The 16,802-nt window shown below is 49.8% G+C and overlaps 1 protein-coding gene across 1 annotated transcript; it reads right to left on the bottom strand.

Annotated features, from left to right (window-relative positions):
* Positions 1–610: 610 nt before the first annotated feature.
* On the bottom strand, positions 611–10,126 carry MEX3C (mex-3 RNA binding family member C). Its single transcript, XM_027446087.3, has 2 exons — positions 9,257–10,126; positions 611–3,816 (listed from the first exon to the last, which is right to left on the bottom strand). The coding sequence occupies exons 1-2, from the start codon at positions 9,972–9,974 to the stop codon at positions 2,603–2,605; spliced, it is 1,932 nt and encodes a 643-aa protein (XP_027301888.1). The 5' UTR covers positions 9,975–10,126; the 3' UTR covers positions 611–2,602.
* Between the last annotated feature and the right edge of the window lie 6,676 nt (positions 10,127–16,802).

The raw sequence follows: 16,802 nt of genomic DNA, 5'->3' as shown, positions 1-16,802 counted from the left end.
GGGGCAGGAAAGCCTGGTTCCACGTTTATCCTTTCAGCCATTGCCTTTTGATAAGCGGTCAACCGAATTCCCAGTAGTTCCTTTGTAGCTTTCCTGTACGTTTGTTTTTTTTTTTTTCATTAGCCCTAGTTTGTGGATAATATCCTGTAGTTAACTCGGCGGAAATTCTGTACCAGAGTATGTTTTTGATTAAAAAAGGTAAAGATTCACACCTTTTGGCTTCTGTATTTTATTTTTATGGTTTTTATTTTATTCCCAGAGCGAGTGAGAGCAGCCCCGGGGCAGGTGTTTTGTGGGGAAACAGTGGGGTCACTGCGCTTTCAGCCCATCCCAGAAGCCCAGAATCATTAGGGTTGCTTCCAGTAGCCCTACTAATGACATTTTTTGTTTCCCCAAATCACCCGAGAGGTTTCTTAAGGGACATCACTGCCCCTAGAGGTTGCTCTGGATGAGGCTGAAGGCTCCTGAACACTAAAAAGGGAAAAGGAGGGGCAGAGGGGCTGGTTTTGGGTTCACCGATGCAGGAGGTGAGGCCGACAATCACAAAACCTCCCCTTCCTCACCCCCAAATCCCAAAGCCAGGACCCCGAAGACATCACCAGGCGCCAGGTAATGGAAACAAGTCTTTATTAAGTAACTTTTAATATCAGAAAAATAAAACTCTTATAATTCTCTTTACAGCAAATATATAATATCAGTGCTTTGGCCATCATAAGTTAAAGGCCCTTTTATCATAAAATATATGTTTTTTTTTTAAACTTTACTCAAATTGAATTCATAATCCCTATGAGACCTCCCTACATATACATAACAAAAAGTGTAGTAAAATTAGCAAATCCTAAACTAGCTCGAGAGTCGTTTTTTTGTTTTTTAACCATTCTTAGTTCGTGGTTTATAAAGGGTACACGCACCTAACGTCTCGTCGATTCCTTGGCTTATTAGTTGCCGTGTACGATGCGCTAAAATACAAAATAACATGCTGGGTGAAGGCCGGTTCGGTATCTACACGCCTGCAGCTAGAGCTTCGGGTTCAATACTGACGTGGAGCTAGAGCCCTACAAGCAAAAGGAGCTTGGAAAAGTTCTGCGTCACGGTAATCGTGCCCTCAAGGCAACTCTCAGACTGAAAAAATCCCAAAATAAAAACCGTTATCTGTAAACTTTGATACGAAATGTAACTCTTCAAGTGGAAATAAAAAATAAAGTTTCTGTCTATTTACTAGTTCAATACACATAGAATTTCTTTTTTTTTTTTTTTGTTTTTCCTGTTATACTGAGAAAAAAGCTTTGTCTTGGGAAAATAATGCTTCAAAAAAAAAAAAAAATAGAAAAATCCACCGGAACTCCCCTTTGTGTCCTTTTTTTTTTTTTGTATTTTTTTTTTTGTGTTTTAATAGATGCCAGCACAGATTTGGGAACGTACTGAGGATGAAAAAAAAGCGAGGAACATCCACAGGTTGAAATGTACGAAGCGCGCTCCGGAGGCGTTTCGCCCGGTGATTGGAAAGACGGGTTTGAAATGAAGTCAACTGATTGCAGGGCCACTGTCACGAGTAACACGAGGGCACGTACGCACCCCCCTTATTTTTTTTTTCCTTTCCGTTACTAAAAATAAAATATATCTTTACGTATGTGCAAGACAAATACGGATCCAACATAAAAAGGCTTCACATTTTGAGCTACGCACTCTAAAACGCAATTTAAGAACAGCTTGATCGGACTAACGAACGGAATGTCAGCATCCTCACTCTTCAAAGTGTGTGCGTCCCAAAGCCCTTACTGAAATGGGACGAAGCCAGCCAGAACTCTTCCACTTGACATTAAGAAAAAGCAGTGGGGTGGAATTCCCGATCGAGGCGATACGTTCCTGATCCTCTGACCACCTTGGGCGAAAGACGGGAGGTGCAGCGGGCAGCTTCTCCTTCCCTCCCCGCTCACCGTTAGCAGTAATTCACCTGATCCTGCCGAAAACCTGAAATCCTTCTCAAGAAATCCATCTAAAAAAAAAAAAAATCCATTTAAAAAAAAAAAAAAAAAAAAGCATTTGCAATGCTGAAGAGAATTAGGCGTAAGTCGTTGCATCAGGCGCAAAAAAAAAGGAAAAAAAAAAGATTTCCCCAAACCTGTTTTTTTTTTTTTTGTTTTCAAAACTGGCAGTGTAAAGAAGGCAGCATTGGAAGTGTTGTTTTGATATCTTGGTAATGCCACAAAGCCTCCGCGCAGCGGGCTTCTGTGCTCGGGCTCTGAGGTTCGTCGCTGCCAGCGCACACAAGTCCCAACGCTCGACCGAGAGCCGTCGGAAAGCCTGGAAAAATTGGTGTTGCGGTTGTGTCGGCGCTCCAAACTTCCCCCCGCCGTGCCGTGTCGCACCAGGTGCGTCTCTGCTAAGCGTGCCGAGACCACCGAGGTTTAGTGTTACCGTAGCAGCCTTTTAGGAACGGATATTTATGACCAAACTTTAGCCTAATCCCAAGAAAGCCCAACAGTCAGAATGACTTAGGAGGTTTACTAGAGGGTACCGTTACACCCATGCCTTTAGATGTCCATATATAATAATAATAATAATTAATAATAATAATAATAATATCATCATCTCTAGATACTTAAGAGTGGATTTGGATTGCCTGAGTAACAGCTGTCTGGCAAACGGGACACGAGGGCGTTTCCTTCTCGCAGATCTTGTTGGCACACTCCATGCAGAAGAGGTTGTGGCCGCAGGGGACCAGGGCGGCCACCACTTCGCTCTCGAAGCAGATGACGCAGTCGTGCTTGCGCCTCGACTCCGGGGGCGAGCTGGAGGTGGAGCCCCCGTTGGAAGAGGAGTAGCTGTTGGTACCGTTGGAAAAAGCCGGGATGTAGACGGGAAGAGCGGCGCCGGGGGGATCGCTCCTCGCCCTCCTCGCCAAGGGGTGCTCCAAGCTTTCCGCCAAAGTGGGCGACAGGCGAGGGGTGGAGGGCTGGCTCCCGCGGCGCTGAGGCTTGGCGTTCCCCGTGGGGTCGTTGGCAAAGCCGGCGAGGGGGTTGACGGGTTCGAAAGGGCTCCAAATGGTTTGGGACGGCGGCGGGAAGGAGTCGTAGGCGGGGGAGTCGGCCCCGAGCTCTTCGGCGCCCACGGAAGGCAGCGTTTCTCCGAACCAAAAGTTGCCCGTGCTGAAGGGACTGGTGGGGCTGAAGTCAGCCAATCTATTGCTTCCGAAATAGGAATCGGTGGAGCCGCTTCCCAAAGAGCTGGAGCTGTCGTTCCTGTAATTGGAGATCATCCTGGCGCGGCTGGGGGGGACGGGGTTGGAAGCGAGCCAGGCGGACCCCAAGGCGCCTCCCTCGAAGCTGACGTCGGTCCCGTTGTAGTGGAAATCGTTCTCCTCGTTCAGCTCGATGTAGTTGCCCGTGCGCATGGCGATGTGCATCTCGATCTCCTCGCGCGCCCGGTCCACGTTCTCCGGCATCCCCGTCACTTCGAAGACGGGTTCCTTGTCCCGGCTGGGGGTGACGATGTAGGTGTGGGTCTGCTGCTGGATCCTTTTGATGGTAGCTCCTTTCGGGCCCACCACCAGCCCGACTACGCGATAAGGCACCCTGACCTGGACCGTGGTCTGCCCGGGAAGGTTTGGGGTACAGGGCAAACCTCCCAAAGCAGGGCCGTTCTTGTTCCGCGACGCTCTGATCATGGAGAAGTGCTCGGCGGCCGAGAGGATTTCCCTTTTGGCCATGGCTACGTCCTCTTTCCGCCCGGTGACGACGAAGATGGGTTCTTCGCCGCGAACGGGGGTCTTGATGTACGTGTTCGTCTTGGCCCTCAGCGCTTTGATTTTGCAACCTGTTGGGAGGAAACACACGCCAAGTTCAGCGGGGCGGCCGAGTTTAGAAAGCCACAAGAAAGCCAACCTATTTTCAGTCTCAAAAAAACAGCGGGTGAAACCAGAAGCGGCGTTTTTCCCCTCTCTGCAAGCCGCACCGGTGAAAGCAGCAACGACTTCTACCCGGTATTTCCAAGCGCACCTCCGACGCCGAAAGCCACGAACTTATTTTAGCAACTTTTGGGCTGTTTGAGCCTGTCATCTGCTATCAGAGACTGAATAAATAAACTTGGTTGGCTTTTTCTGCAACAGACAACTCATGAATATCCCAGAAACGCTGTTGAATTTATATTTTTTCCCCATTTATTGGCTATCCCCGAGTTATTTCTAAAATGCTAAAATTCTAAAATACGGACTAAACACTCACAAAAACGCCTAACCCTCCTGATACACCAGCATTTCTCTTACAAGCATGCCCTAAAAACAAATTAAGTATTTACAAGCGAGAGAAGGCTCCGTATCACAGCCCGTGGAGGACATAAAGTCATCGATTCACTGCCATTTCTTCACCTGCTCCCCATTATCCCCATGATTTCAACCCCACTTTGCAGACCGAGTGTTTTATGCATCATTTCGTTGGCCACCTCATTTTTTTCCCCTCTTTTCCTCACTTTACACATCTCAGAGACGCACAAAACGCTCTCGGGTCGGCGTTTTATCAGGGTCTTCTATTGAGACGAGCATCTTTTTATGAACACCAGGAGCATCTCATGGAATAGATCTATGTAAAATAAATGCAATTCTTCACTCTAAAACACAATTCAGAGCCTGCTTCATTCCAGTTTCCCAAGTCCACGCTCCACAGCAGGTTTTCCCGATGCTTTAGGAACCGCAGCCCGGTTTCGGATAAAGCTAAAGGTGTAAAAGCAGAAAGACCTCAAGGAAAGTGCCACGTCTGAAAGCCGAGATCCCCGAGCTCGGTTTCGTTTCGCGAGGAGCGGCGGCGGCGGCGAAAACCTCACAAAGGGCTACTGTAAAGCCTGGCACGAAAACCACAGCTTCCCAACGCTTCTGAGATACATCCGAGAGCATCAGCCGGGCCTTGGACACGTGGGCTGAGCATTTTTCACCCGTTTTCCCCGCCTCCTGCCTCCCCTCCTTAACTCACGGCTGCAATCCGAGAAGCAAAGACCCCACGGCAGAAGAGCAGCAGTAGAAAAGAGGGAACGCGTCTAAAATAACTGTAGGAAAAGTTGTTTTGCTTAACAGGATGGATGTGGGGGCAAGTTTTGGGAACACGACATGCCCGAGGATGCAGGATATTAAAAGGGATCACACTCAACATCCCATTCAGCAACCAACCAAAGTTTTTACAGCAACTTCCCAAAAAGAAAAAAAAAAAAAAGCCTTCAGAGTGGCTTTCAACAAATAGCTTACACTTTCAGGCTTCAGAACGAGCCATTAAAAAAGACACAACCCCAAAAATCTTCCCTCTAACTGCTTCGTTAGCTTTCAATCCTGCCACGGGACACCTAGGTGCTGTACTCAGGATGAGCTTTAGGATTGTTTCAGCACTGTTTCCACTCCCCAAGAGCGGCAGCTGGTTGTATTTGGCCGTTGAGCTACGTTACTGATAAGCTACCTGCTTATCAGTATTTTTTTTTCCCCTGTTTGTTTCGATTTACACGACTATTTTAAGCAAAGGAATGATTTTCTCTCTCAAGAGCCCACGTTGAAAAGCAGAGAGAGGGCGAAAGGGGAGCCCGGGATCATTAAATATCCATAATCAGGTTATTTTTGTTGCGAGGCCGTCTCACGCACAGCAGATTTGTCATTATCGATTTAATCAGCGAAACGGGATGATATCATCCCTCCTCCTCTTACTCAGCCGGGCTTTTGGAGACCGCCCTGCCCGCTTCAGGATCCGCAGCCATCGTTTGGGCTGTTCTTACAGAGGCATCAGGCTTTGGAGGGAAACAGCAATCAAGCTGGAGCTATCTCGGGGAGAAAAAAAGAACAGCACGGTCAGTTTTATCAAGGATAGGTGCAGTTGGAGAAGTTTTAGGATTTAAATACGCCTTCAGAGCACCAAAAGCTCTGGTTCTGCCTAACCAAAACCTTCTCGAGGCTACCAGGCTATGGCAGAACTGCCACGGAGAAAGGGAAAAATCACCATCAGCGAGTTTATGTGCAGAAAAATGCGTTCAGGTGACTCCTGGCAGATTTTCACATGATTTAGAGATCCAAACGAGCGCTCCTCAGCTGGATCTCCAGAGCTCTTTGCAGCTCGGATGCAGGCTGATGTCATTTTGGGCACACGCCCTACCCCGGCTTTCTGCAGGCAAACAAGGTCACCTCACCAAGAGATGCAACTTGCTCGCTCCCAGTTCTCCAGGGCGCTTTTTTCCAACTTTCTGACTTTTTAAAGCAAGGCAACTTGTTGTACACCACATTTTCAGCTGCTAAGAGGAAAGGAAAATCACTTTTCTGAGCAGCACAAGGTCCGGTCGCTTCGCTGAAGGCTGGATTCAACAGCAAGCTCGAATCCACACAGGACGCCTGTGCAATGCCACGCTTGGAATCTAGTTTTCCTGGCTCCCAGTCGCATGCCTAAACAAGAATAAAAGGATACAAGGATCTCTCCCTTTGCTGCTCACCTCTCTGAAGTGGAATAAAGTCCAGGAGTTACGTTACACTACCCCATGCATTCATTTTTGGGGGGACAAAGCGAGTAAGTACAGGTTGAGAACACTTGAGATTAAAAAAAAAACGATAAAAAACCACAAATCCAGGTACTACAGTATTTTGTTTTCCTTTTTAAAGCAGGAACGCCTCCTGTTTGTCACAAGAAAACCTTCCACGAGCCCTTTTCACAGCTTCCAGTAGCTGTACATTGAATTACTGCCCCCATAAAACAGCAACCTCCGGTGTAGCTCGGGGTGCACACGAAAACCTTAAACCCCAGCTTACATTTCAGGCGCTCAGCACCTTCTCCAGCCTGCGAGCAGCTCCCCAGTGCAGATTTGGTGAGCAGAGCCCCCCACGTGGGCATCTGCCATCCTGTTACCTACAGCGGGGGCTGCGGGAGCACCACTTGGCCGCCCGGAGGGCTGGATTTGCTTCTGAAACTCACACCTCGCCGCAAGGTGCTGCTTGGGTACAGAGCTCTCAAGAACTGGGGGCTTCTCTGGGCTGATAAACACCACCTGGAAGTTTTCCTCCTCTGCCTAAAAATTAAATTTTGGTTAAAATAGCGTGAAACTGCCAATTAATCGTTATTCTGCCACTTAAGGGGGGCAGTACTTAGAATAAATTCGTTCTCAGACAAGGCAGGAAAGCCCAGATCAAACTCAGCACTCCTGATTTTTCAAGGGCTGAGGATATTTCGAGTTCTTTTTGTACCTCACGAAGATGGCCACGGAAAGACCACAAAAATTTATCTTTGTGAAAATGCAGCATCTTCTCTTCTCTTTGAGAGGGAGCAGAACAACCGGTGAAGGATGCAACTCCCAACAAGGCTTGCCCCAGGCACACCAAGTCACGCTGCAGCCAAAAATCTCCTTGAGCAAAGCTTTCATGCAAATACATTCGGTGAAATTTTCTTACACCCAGCTCTCCTCCTTCTACCCCTTCCTCTTTCGCAGCCCGAATTCTTCTGCGGTACAATCCCTCTCCACCGAGGCTAAATATTGTATCACGAGCCAGACAGCGTGACATCAGATGAGAAAGAAAAGCAGAAGCAGCAAATGAACTCTTCAGGAACAATCCTCTTTTTATGCAAACTTCATTATCTTGTTTTTAAGGGACTCCGAGTGCTGAGGAACACACTACAGAACGATCCCAATCCAGCGGAGAACAAACAACACATCCTAAAAGGTCCACGAAGCCCAATTTTCCCCTATTTCATCGCAAAGGACTGAAGCAGTCCCTGGTTTTCGGTTCCGTTTTCCAGCTCTCCTCCTGCCCCCCGTCCCCAATGACACACAAGCAAGGCCCTAAATCATTCGAGCATTATTTCGTGGAAAAATGTCTTGTACTTCTGCATTTAAGGGAAAAGAAAAGCCACCCGGCTGCCAGACTAGCCTGCACATGTCGACGTACCGGAGGGACATGCCACTTACTGTTTTAACAACGGATAAATATTTTCCACCTCGGTGCCAGGAATGGGTACCTGACCCCATACACGCCAGTTCCTACAGCACAGGCTTTGGGTTTTTGAAACACCCAGCAGAAAACCCACCTTTGATGAAGAATACCTAAAGCCGAATAAATTTAGGACGAGGAAACAAGTGCCTGAATCTCTCCGGTGCCACACTGATTTACTGATTTGACTGTTTCTGCTAAAGCCCCGCTGATGTAAGAGCCCAGACAGCCCAACATCTCATTATCTGCTCAGCAAGCCAGAAACACAACCCCCAAAAACCCAGACAGAAAAACACACAAAGGGAAAAGGAAGAGAGAAACTACCCGTCTGCCCTGCCACACCTACACTCGCCACTGCTCTGCGCTTCGCTTTGGGTACGAAAAGAGCTTTTAAAGCTCTTTTTTTCTAAGATTTGCTGCTGGAGAGTTGGTCTAACACAACCGTGGGGTCTCAGGGGAAGAGGAGGTGGGAGGCCACCGAGGGACGTCGCAGGGATGACCTTTTACGTAAAGGCACAACGGGGGCCCGCGAAATTTAGCAATCAACAGGAAACCAGAAGCAGACGTTTTTAGTCAGCGAGGGGTTGGTGGTGGCTCGTTTCCCCATCGCCGGGTCACCTCCTCGGCGTGCAGGGTGGAAACTTGAGGCAAGTTTTCAACCCTGCCCCAAACTTTGAGGCGATGCGGGCAGAGCGAGGGGGATGCTGCCACAGGCTGAGCCCCTGCGCCTGTAGGGTTTTGTGAAATACGGTGCCAAGCTCCTGAAGGGAAAGGCTTATTGAGGATGTTAAGGTGAAGAACAAAGCCCCAACGCCTGTTTGGGCTCTGTGTGAGGTTTTAGAGCTGGGAAATGCTTCAGAACTACCAGAAAACACTTCATAACTACCAGGAGGCTGAGCTGAGCTCGCTCCTGCCCCTTGATTTCGCACAGCCCAGAGCCTGCATCACTCCCCGGCCTCAGCGAGACATGGAGCTGTGAGAAAGGCACCCAGTAACCCCTTTCCCTCCAGTTCTTACACCAAAAAGGGATCATTATATACTAAAAAACCCCACCAAGCAGCCACCGACCCCTAACACCCCGGCGAGCTTTTTCAACACACAAACCCACCCCAAACCCCATATTAGGGCCCTGCAGCCCCAACCCATGCCAGCAGGGCTCTTCTACACCCCTTAATCCTTGGGGGTTTATCCTTTCTCCCTCAGCCACCGTGCTCGCCTCAGCGGTGAGGCGAACCCCCCCCCCCCGCCCCCTTTCCCCTCCCTCCCGGCCATTTTGCGCGTCCCCCGTCCCTCCCCTCCCGGGCTGTCCCCGCTCACCCTGGCGGCCCACGATCTCGGCCACATGCTCGGAGCTGGGCACGGGGACACACTCGGTGGTGTTGACGCTTTTTCGGCGGAGCAGCGCCGCCTGCTCGCCGTTTGTGGCGGCTGCTCCCCCCCCTCCTCCTCCTCCTCCTCCACCTCCTCCATCGTTGCTGTAGGCGGGGGGCAGCCCCGCCGCCATCATGCCCCGCGGCTCGCCCGCCCCGTACAGCGCCGCCGCCGCCGCCTCCTGGGCATCGAAAGCCGGCGACAGCAGCACCGAGCCCAGCCCCGGCAGCAGGGGAGGAGGAGGAGGAGGAAGAGGAGGCAGCGAGGGCGAGGAGGGCGGCAGCAGCGCAGCCGGCTCCTCCTCCTCCTCTTCTTCTTCCTCTTCTTCCTCCCCCTCCAGCTCCTCCTCCTCCTCGTCCAGCTCCAGATCCCCCTCCTCGGCTTCCTCCTCCTCTTCCTCCACCTCCTCCTCCTCCTCTTCCTCCTCCTCGGGGGGCTCCGGGGGTGCGGTGCCGTCCCCTTTCCTCCTCCTCCTCTCCCCCGGGGGCTGCCCGCGGTGGCGGAGCCCGAGCCCGGCGAGGCGATGGCGCAGGAGGGCGGCGGGCGGCTGCAGGAGCAGCAGCGGCGGCAGCAGGAGGCGAGGCGGCGGCTGCCCCTTGGAGGAGGAGGAGGAAGAAGAAGGGAGAGGAGGGGGAGAAGCCGCAGCCCCGCCGCCGCTCGGCATGGCCGGAGAGAAAGGAAAAAGAAAGGAGAAGAAGGAGGCGGCGAGCCCCCGGCCGAGCCTAGCGGCGCGGGGCCGCCATGCCGAGGAGGGCACGGAGCGGCCCTCGCTGCCTCAGCGCTGCTTTTGTCCCATGGCGGCGCTGGAGGAGGAGGAGGAGGAGGAAGAAGAGGAAGAGGAGGAGGAGGCGGTGCCGCCCCGCCCCGGCCCCGGCTCCCCCAGGCAGCTCTGGGCAGGGCTGGGGGTGGCTTCGGGGTCCCCCTCAGCTCCCCCCCCCCGGTCCCCTCAGCAGGTCGCCCCTCCTCGCAGAGGAGCACAGGGAACGGCCTCGAGGTGTGTCAAATGAGGTTTAAGTTAGAAATGAGGAGGTTTTTTAATTATTAGTATTATTTTTTGGTGGGGTCTGGTGCGTAGATGTCGGAGAGATCGCAGCATCACCTCAGCTAGAAGAGACCGCCAAGATCAAGACTCCAACCTCTGACCAGAGTTCTAAACCATATCACTAAGTTCACAGAATCACAGAATTTCTAGGTTGGAAGAGACCTCAAGATAACCCAGTCCAACCTCTGACCTAACACTAACCAGTCCTCCACTAAACCATATCTCTAAATCCAAACATCTTTTAAAAATCTCCAGGGATGATGGCGACTCCATCGCTTCCCTGGGCAGCCCATCCCAGTGCCTCACAACCCTCTCAGTAAAGAAATTCTTCCTAATATCCAACCTAAAACACCCCTAGCACAACTTTAGGCCGTTCCCCCTTGTCCTTCATGGAAGAATAGCCCATGGAGGTGTCTCAGAAGGCAACACTTATCCCAAACTCAGGTTACCACAGCAATTTTCAGCCCCTGGTCCCTCAGGGACTTCCAGAGGAGCTGTGGAGGAAAACGATGAAAAAAAAAAACACCACACACATGTTCTTAGTAGGTTTCAATTCACCTTCACTTCCAAAATGTGAGCCTTTGACGGATGCCATCCTTAGGTTTTGTTCTTTTGAGGTGGTCTTGACGGCTATCGTTTGGGCTGTGCCACTCGGCACTGCGTAAATAAACGAAAAAAAAAAAAAAGTGTTTTGTGGTGTTTCTTACAGTTTGTGGCAGTGCAGTGACAACGAGAGTGTGGGCAGGGTACGGGTAAAGTTACACCATCGTGGCGTGGCTTATCTCAGCCCTCATCCCTATCCAAACACGGTGTTGTTAGCTCGTGCGGGGGAATTCATGCGATGCAATGCAGGGTGGAGCAGGAGGACACCCTACCAGGTGGATGAAACGACGAGTTTGCCTCGCTGGTTGCTCCAAAGGGAGCTTTCATTTGGGATAGGTGTTCCTTAAGGATGTTATCCTGAGAAAAGGTCGTCGGGAAAAATCCCAGTCTGGTTAGAAGCTGGAGGAGACGCTGGTGTTGTTCACGGTGCTAGCAGAGGGGGACATCAGGGCAGGAGAAGAGGCTTCAGAGATGCAAAACTCTGTATTAAATGTGTAGCCGTGAGATGTGAGAGACCCAGAAGATATTTAGGGGGATAGAAAGGCAGAGATCCACAGGAGAAAGCTCGATCTTCACACCATCGACGTGGGAAGGGGAGATGAACATGGAAAGAGATTAACAGGATGGACCGAGGGGAAGGAGGACGGCTCCAGAGAGGGTGGAAAAGAGCAGAGGCAGCCGAGTGTGAGGTGGAAAGAGATGTTTGGAAAGAGACGAGGCCCAAACCCTCTCCTTTTGTACCAGTTACAGGGCCAGCAAGCAAACTGGTTTCCTCCTGAGCGTGTACTGGGATTCTGCCTGGCAGGCAGGTGGTGTCTTGTGGCAAAGGAATCGCTGAGATAGCTCCATGTTCCTTTTGGTTTTGTGTCCCCACCGTGGGTTGATTTTTTTTTTTTTTTTATAAACAGCAGAGCCTTGATTTTTTAATTTTTTTTTTTTTTTTTTTTTTTTAATCCTATTTATACACCAATTAATATCCGCTGATGAAGCGCGTGGATTATTAAGGCTGATTATTCGTCGTGGGTGTGATTTCTGTCACACGGGACCGCTTCCTTTCCGTGCTGGGCAGCTTTGCAGACTTTAAGGCGTTGTGAAATGTTTGAATGCGTGCAAATACAGATATTTCCATGAAAAAAATGTCCTTTTTTTTTCCAGATAGATGCCCAAACATGAACATTCCTTCAAGGGCTGATGGAAAGGTGAACGAAGGAGGTGGTGGAGGTGATGTGAAGGGCCATGATGCCAAGAAATAGAGGAAGCAGCACAGCCCAGGACACCTCCACAGGGCAAAAACCCTGCTGCTTGGCTCTTTCTCGCCCACCACAGGGTAGAAAAAGAAGCAGGTTTATTGTCACCGTGTCCCTGGCCTCCTGGGGATGCGCAGTCTGGTCCTTCGTTTCGAAAAGAGCCCTGCTCCCGAAGAGCTCAAGCCCTAGTCCTTCGCATCACCTTGTGTTTTTGGCCCGAATCTGGCAGATTTCGTTCAACCAACCCCCGTTTTTATCCCAACGCCTCAGATGGAGGTTTAGCTCAGCCTATTTTAAGCACTCGACTACCAGTGCTGCCACCACCTTCTGCGGAGAGCGAGGTGACTAATAAATATATCCCACCAGCAAAGATGCTTTTCAGGTAGTCCAATTTCTCCTGAGCTTCATTTTTTTTTTTTTTTTAAAGCTTTTGTTTTTTTCCTGTGGTTCTTCCCGAGCACATTTTTTTGGAGACTTTCTGGAGACAGAGATGTTGATATCAGGAAAGGAAAGGAAAGGGAAGGAAAGGGGAAAGGAAAGGGAAGGAAAGGGAAGGAAAGGAAAGGAAAGGAAAGGAAAGGAAAGGAAACATCCCCAGACCCAGGAGCCCAGCATTGGGGTCTGGGCTGCAACAGCGAAATGATGCCTGGTGCTCGGCTCCCCAGCTGCTGCTTTACACCTCGCTGGCTTTAATCTCACGAATCAACAGTGGACTAATTGTTACGGCTCTCGGGGGCAGCGGGGTTGGCAAGGCAGCCGAGTCACGCCAGGAATTTCGCTTTATGTAATTCGCTCTCTGCTGGGGATTTCGGGCATGTGCCCGGCCGGGGCTCATCCACAAGCATCCTCCCCACGTGGGTCGCCACCACGATGCCTGGCATGGATAAAACCCCTAGTAAGGGTGGAAAAGAGGTTGTTTGTAGCAGAAGCTGGATGAAATCCTACAAATATATTCAGGTTTTCCAGCTGGAAGTGGGACGTGGGCCTGCTGCTGTCCCTGCACACACCGGCCAGTCACTGGCAGGTGCCAGCACCCGTGGTAGCATTTCTCCTGCTTTTAGCTTGATTTGAAGGCTTAAAAGTACAGATTTTAGCCACGTGTTGTTCATTAACATATTTAGGGGATGTGTGTTGAGTGGCTCGTCTCTGCTGAGGAGAATTTAGGCAGTCGGTGAGAGGTGAGTGAGGATATTTGCGCCTCCACGCAGGATTTTGAGCTAAATCCCGAGAATTACACGCTCAACGGTGGTCACTGAAAAACATCTGTGGAAATCAACCACCTCTTCTCACTAATAAAGGCAAGGAATTATTCCTTGGTAGTTTTTTTTCAGCGTTTTACCGAAATTTTGCTTGTTTTGCGTGATTAGGCTTTTACTTATTCGGCGTCCTCCGATAAAGACGGTCCCAAACGGAGACAGCTGGTGCAGAGCTGTGGTTGACGGGCATGAAGAAATAAAAAAAAATAATGGAAATAGAAAGGAAATAGAAAGGCCTTCTGCTGCTTCGTGGTGATGATTGAAGCACTTCACTAAAAATGAGAAAGAACCAGGGAAGAGATGAGGAAATATTGAGATGTGTGAAATATTTCTTTATTTTTTTTTCGCGGCTGAGCCTTTTAAAAACCGTACTCGAACGGCAGCACGCTCGCTTCTGGATTCAAGTATCACCTGCAGATAAAAGAGAAACGAGATTATTGTTAAAAAAATCTCTTTTATTTTTATTTTTATTTATTTTTTTTCTGGTTCCCTAGAACGAAGCACGGCTTTGGCCGCCCCCAGCTGCACGGTTGGCGGACGGCTGACTTTCCTCGAGACCTTGCGAGCGGCGTGCTGCGGGTCCCGCCGTCCCCGGCCGTGCCTTGTGCTCCCTGTCACGGCTCGGTGGCCTTCCACAGACGTCTTTTTGTCTCCTGTCCCCCGCCGGGCTGTGACAACGGGCGCCGCTGCTTGGCATGCTCCTCGCAGGCATCTGCTGCTGGCCCTTCCCCGTCTGCCGCGGGGGCATCGCTGCCTCTGCGCTCATCCGATCCCGAAGAGTTTTGCCATCGAGTGGACAGAGCTGTGGGATCGACTCGATGCGATTTTATTAAATATATTTTCCGATGTTTTCAATGCCACAGCAATTTTATGGCTGTTTTATATCTTCAGACACATTAATTAACCCTAGCAGACACCCGCACCGCACGGCATCGCGTCCTAAATAGGTTCGTCTGGGGTTTAGGGCCAGAAATATCGTCCTCCTGGCGTGTTTAATGCCTTGCAAGGACTGGAATTGTGCAGGGGAGTGTTGGAAACACCCGATACTGATAATCCGTGATGAAAATGAGCTTTTTTTTTTTTTTGGTGGGGCAAAGGGTCTGCACCTGGCTGTGTGCTCGGCAGATGTCGTGTTCCCTCCGTGCTGCCTGCGCCTCCCGACGACACATTCCCGCAACACTTTCACCACCAAAGCAGGCAGGAATTTAGGGAATTAGCCCTTTTTATTTATTTTTTATTGTCCTGGACGTGGCAAACATTGTTATATTTTACGCATCTCCTTCTTCCTGCCCTTCTCCTCCTGGGCAGGGCATTTTTGCCAAAATGGGTTTCACCCCGACTTATTTACATCATTTTCAAGCTTTGAGGAGGGAGAGCATCCCGAACTTGCCGTCTTCTTTGCCAGGAGCTGAATAAATCCAGCAGAAAATCATCACTTTTTATCATTTTTTTTTTTTTTTCCCAGGTTTTGAACGTGCAGAAATGAGAGCAGCGCCGGGAAGGGCGCTTTAATTGGTAACTTTTTTTAAGCACCTACTTCTCGGCATCCTCCGTGGGTGACATCCTGTAACTCTCCCGAAGCCCGAGCTGATGAAAGAAAGTGGAGCAAGAGCACATCAAGGACAAAACCTGGCTCCTTTTTATTTTTTTTTATTTTTTAAATGAAGCAAACATAACCTTTTACCCCGCTTTTTAACCCGCTTCCGAGCGGATCGGGCGAGCAGCGAGAGGGCAGCCGCTTTGTAATTAAAAAGGGCTTGGGGTTTTTCACCTCGGCCTTATTTCTTTGCTCACCGAGCTCGCTGGGCTCGACGTGCACGGGGGGAAGGAGCTCGCTGCCCTCCTGGACACGATAAATCTCACGCCAAGACGCATCGATTGCCTCCGCCACTAAACTGCAGATCCCGGTAACTGCAGGAGGAGCGGGCGTAATTGTGCACGTTAAGCATCGCCTCCTTGCTCACTCAGCAAAACCGGCCACAATAAAGCTGCTCCGGGTCTTTTCTCCCATAAATACACCGATTTTATTAGGAAAACCTGAAATTATGAGCGTTTCTCCCCCAAATCCCTGAATTATTTTGATAATAGCATCAAAACAACCCATTGAAAAAGGTGTTTCTGTTTTTCTGGGGTGGGTGATGTGGCACTGTCCTTTACGTGCCACCAGGTTGATGCCGGGTACCTTGACCCTCCCAGGTGTCCCTTTGGGGCTGAATCCCTGAGAAACGGGAAAAGACATCAGAAATACCCCCCATTTTTGGTCTAAGCCCTCAATTTGGAGCGTTGCTCAGGGATGATGCTGAGGCTCCGGAGCAGAGACCGTGGAGATTTTTCTGGGCTCTTGCTGGAATTGGGAGGTTTTTTTTCTTTGCTCTGCTATTAGGAGCACCAAAGGTTATAAATGCGTGCCATCCTTTGTGCTATTTGGTTCGGAAAAGACCGAAGAGAGAGGTTAAACAAAAAAATAATAATAATGTTGCTTAAGTTTTCGAATGGAAAGAAAGGAACGAGCAATTCATGCGGCTTTGACGCTTTGACAGAGCGCTCTGTCATTCACTCCTCTGCCAGGAACAAAAGAGGATTTGCAAAAAAAGCTGAAGACAACGGGAGGTGCAAACTTTATTTCTTTATTTTTTTATCCTACGGTAGCTCTGCGTGATACTGCTGGAAGGCAAACGAGGCAGAGAGGAGGCCGTACAGGAGGCACGGGGGTGTCCTGGTTTGATCCGTGCTCAAAAAAGAATAAAAAAGAGGGAGTGAATTTGGATCCAGCGCTGCCACGAACACCACCCAAACCTTCCAGCTCCGCGGGGAGGTGGAGGAGGGACCCGACAGACGAACCGCATGACTCATTTCCCTGGGAAAATGGCCAAAAATATGCAAAACGGGCCAGATTCCTGCTTCCCGGGCTCCCCACAAGGCATCTTTTTGGGGCTGTTTTCCCCCCGGATGGGGAGAACAAAAATTCGTGCAAAATAAAATTCAGGATTTCCATAAATGTAAATACGTGCTGCCACGAGCCGGAGTGGATTAAAAATGCTTATGGGGCTTTTCCGAAGGAAAAAAAATCACTATAATAAGGAAAAATCACTATAATCATCCCAAAAATCTCTACCTTACGGATGTACTTAATGGAAATGCGTTCTACGCACGAGGCGTGTTTGCTTACTCCTTTGCTGAAAAGTGCTGGTGTAATGCAGAAATATTTAATGGAAATGGATATTATGGATGTTATACACGGAAATCATTTACAGTTTCGTTTAAAAAACTCCTTCCACGGAGCCGAAATCGTTGATGGAAATGCGCCGTCAAGTTTTTTTTGCCAATTTATGGCAAACGGGAAC

This window comes from Anas platyrhynchos, chromosome Z (genome assembly GCF_047663525.1).
Source record: "Anas platyrhynchos isolate ZD024472 breed Pekin duck chromosome Z, IASCAAS_PekinDuck_T2T, whole genome shotgun sequence".
Classification (NCBI taxonomy): Eukaryota; Metazoa; Chordata; class Aves; order Anseriformes; family Anatidae; genus Anas; species Anas platyrhynchos.
This window is presented reverse-complemented; position numbering and strand designations above follow the sequence as displayed.

Coding starts and splice junctions, on each gene's coding strand:
- MEX3C (XM_027446087.3), bottom strand. CDS start 9,974: ATGCCGAGCGGCGGCGGGGCTGCGGCTTCTCCCCCTCCTCTCCCTTCT. Junction 3,817..9,256: donor CGAGATCGTGGGCCGCCAGG/GTGAGCGGGGAC, acceptor TCCTCCCAACAG/GTTGCAAAATCAAAGCGCTG.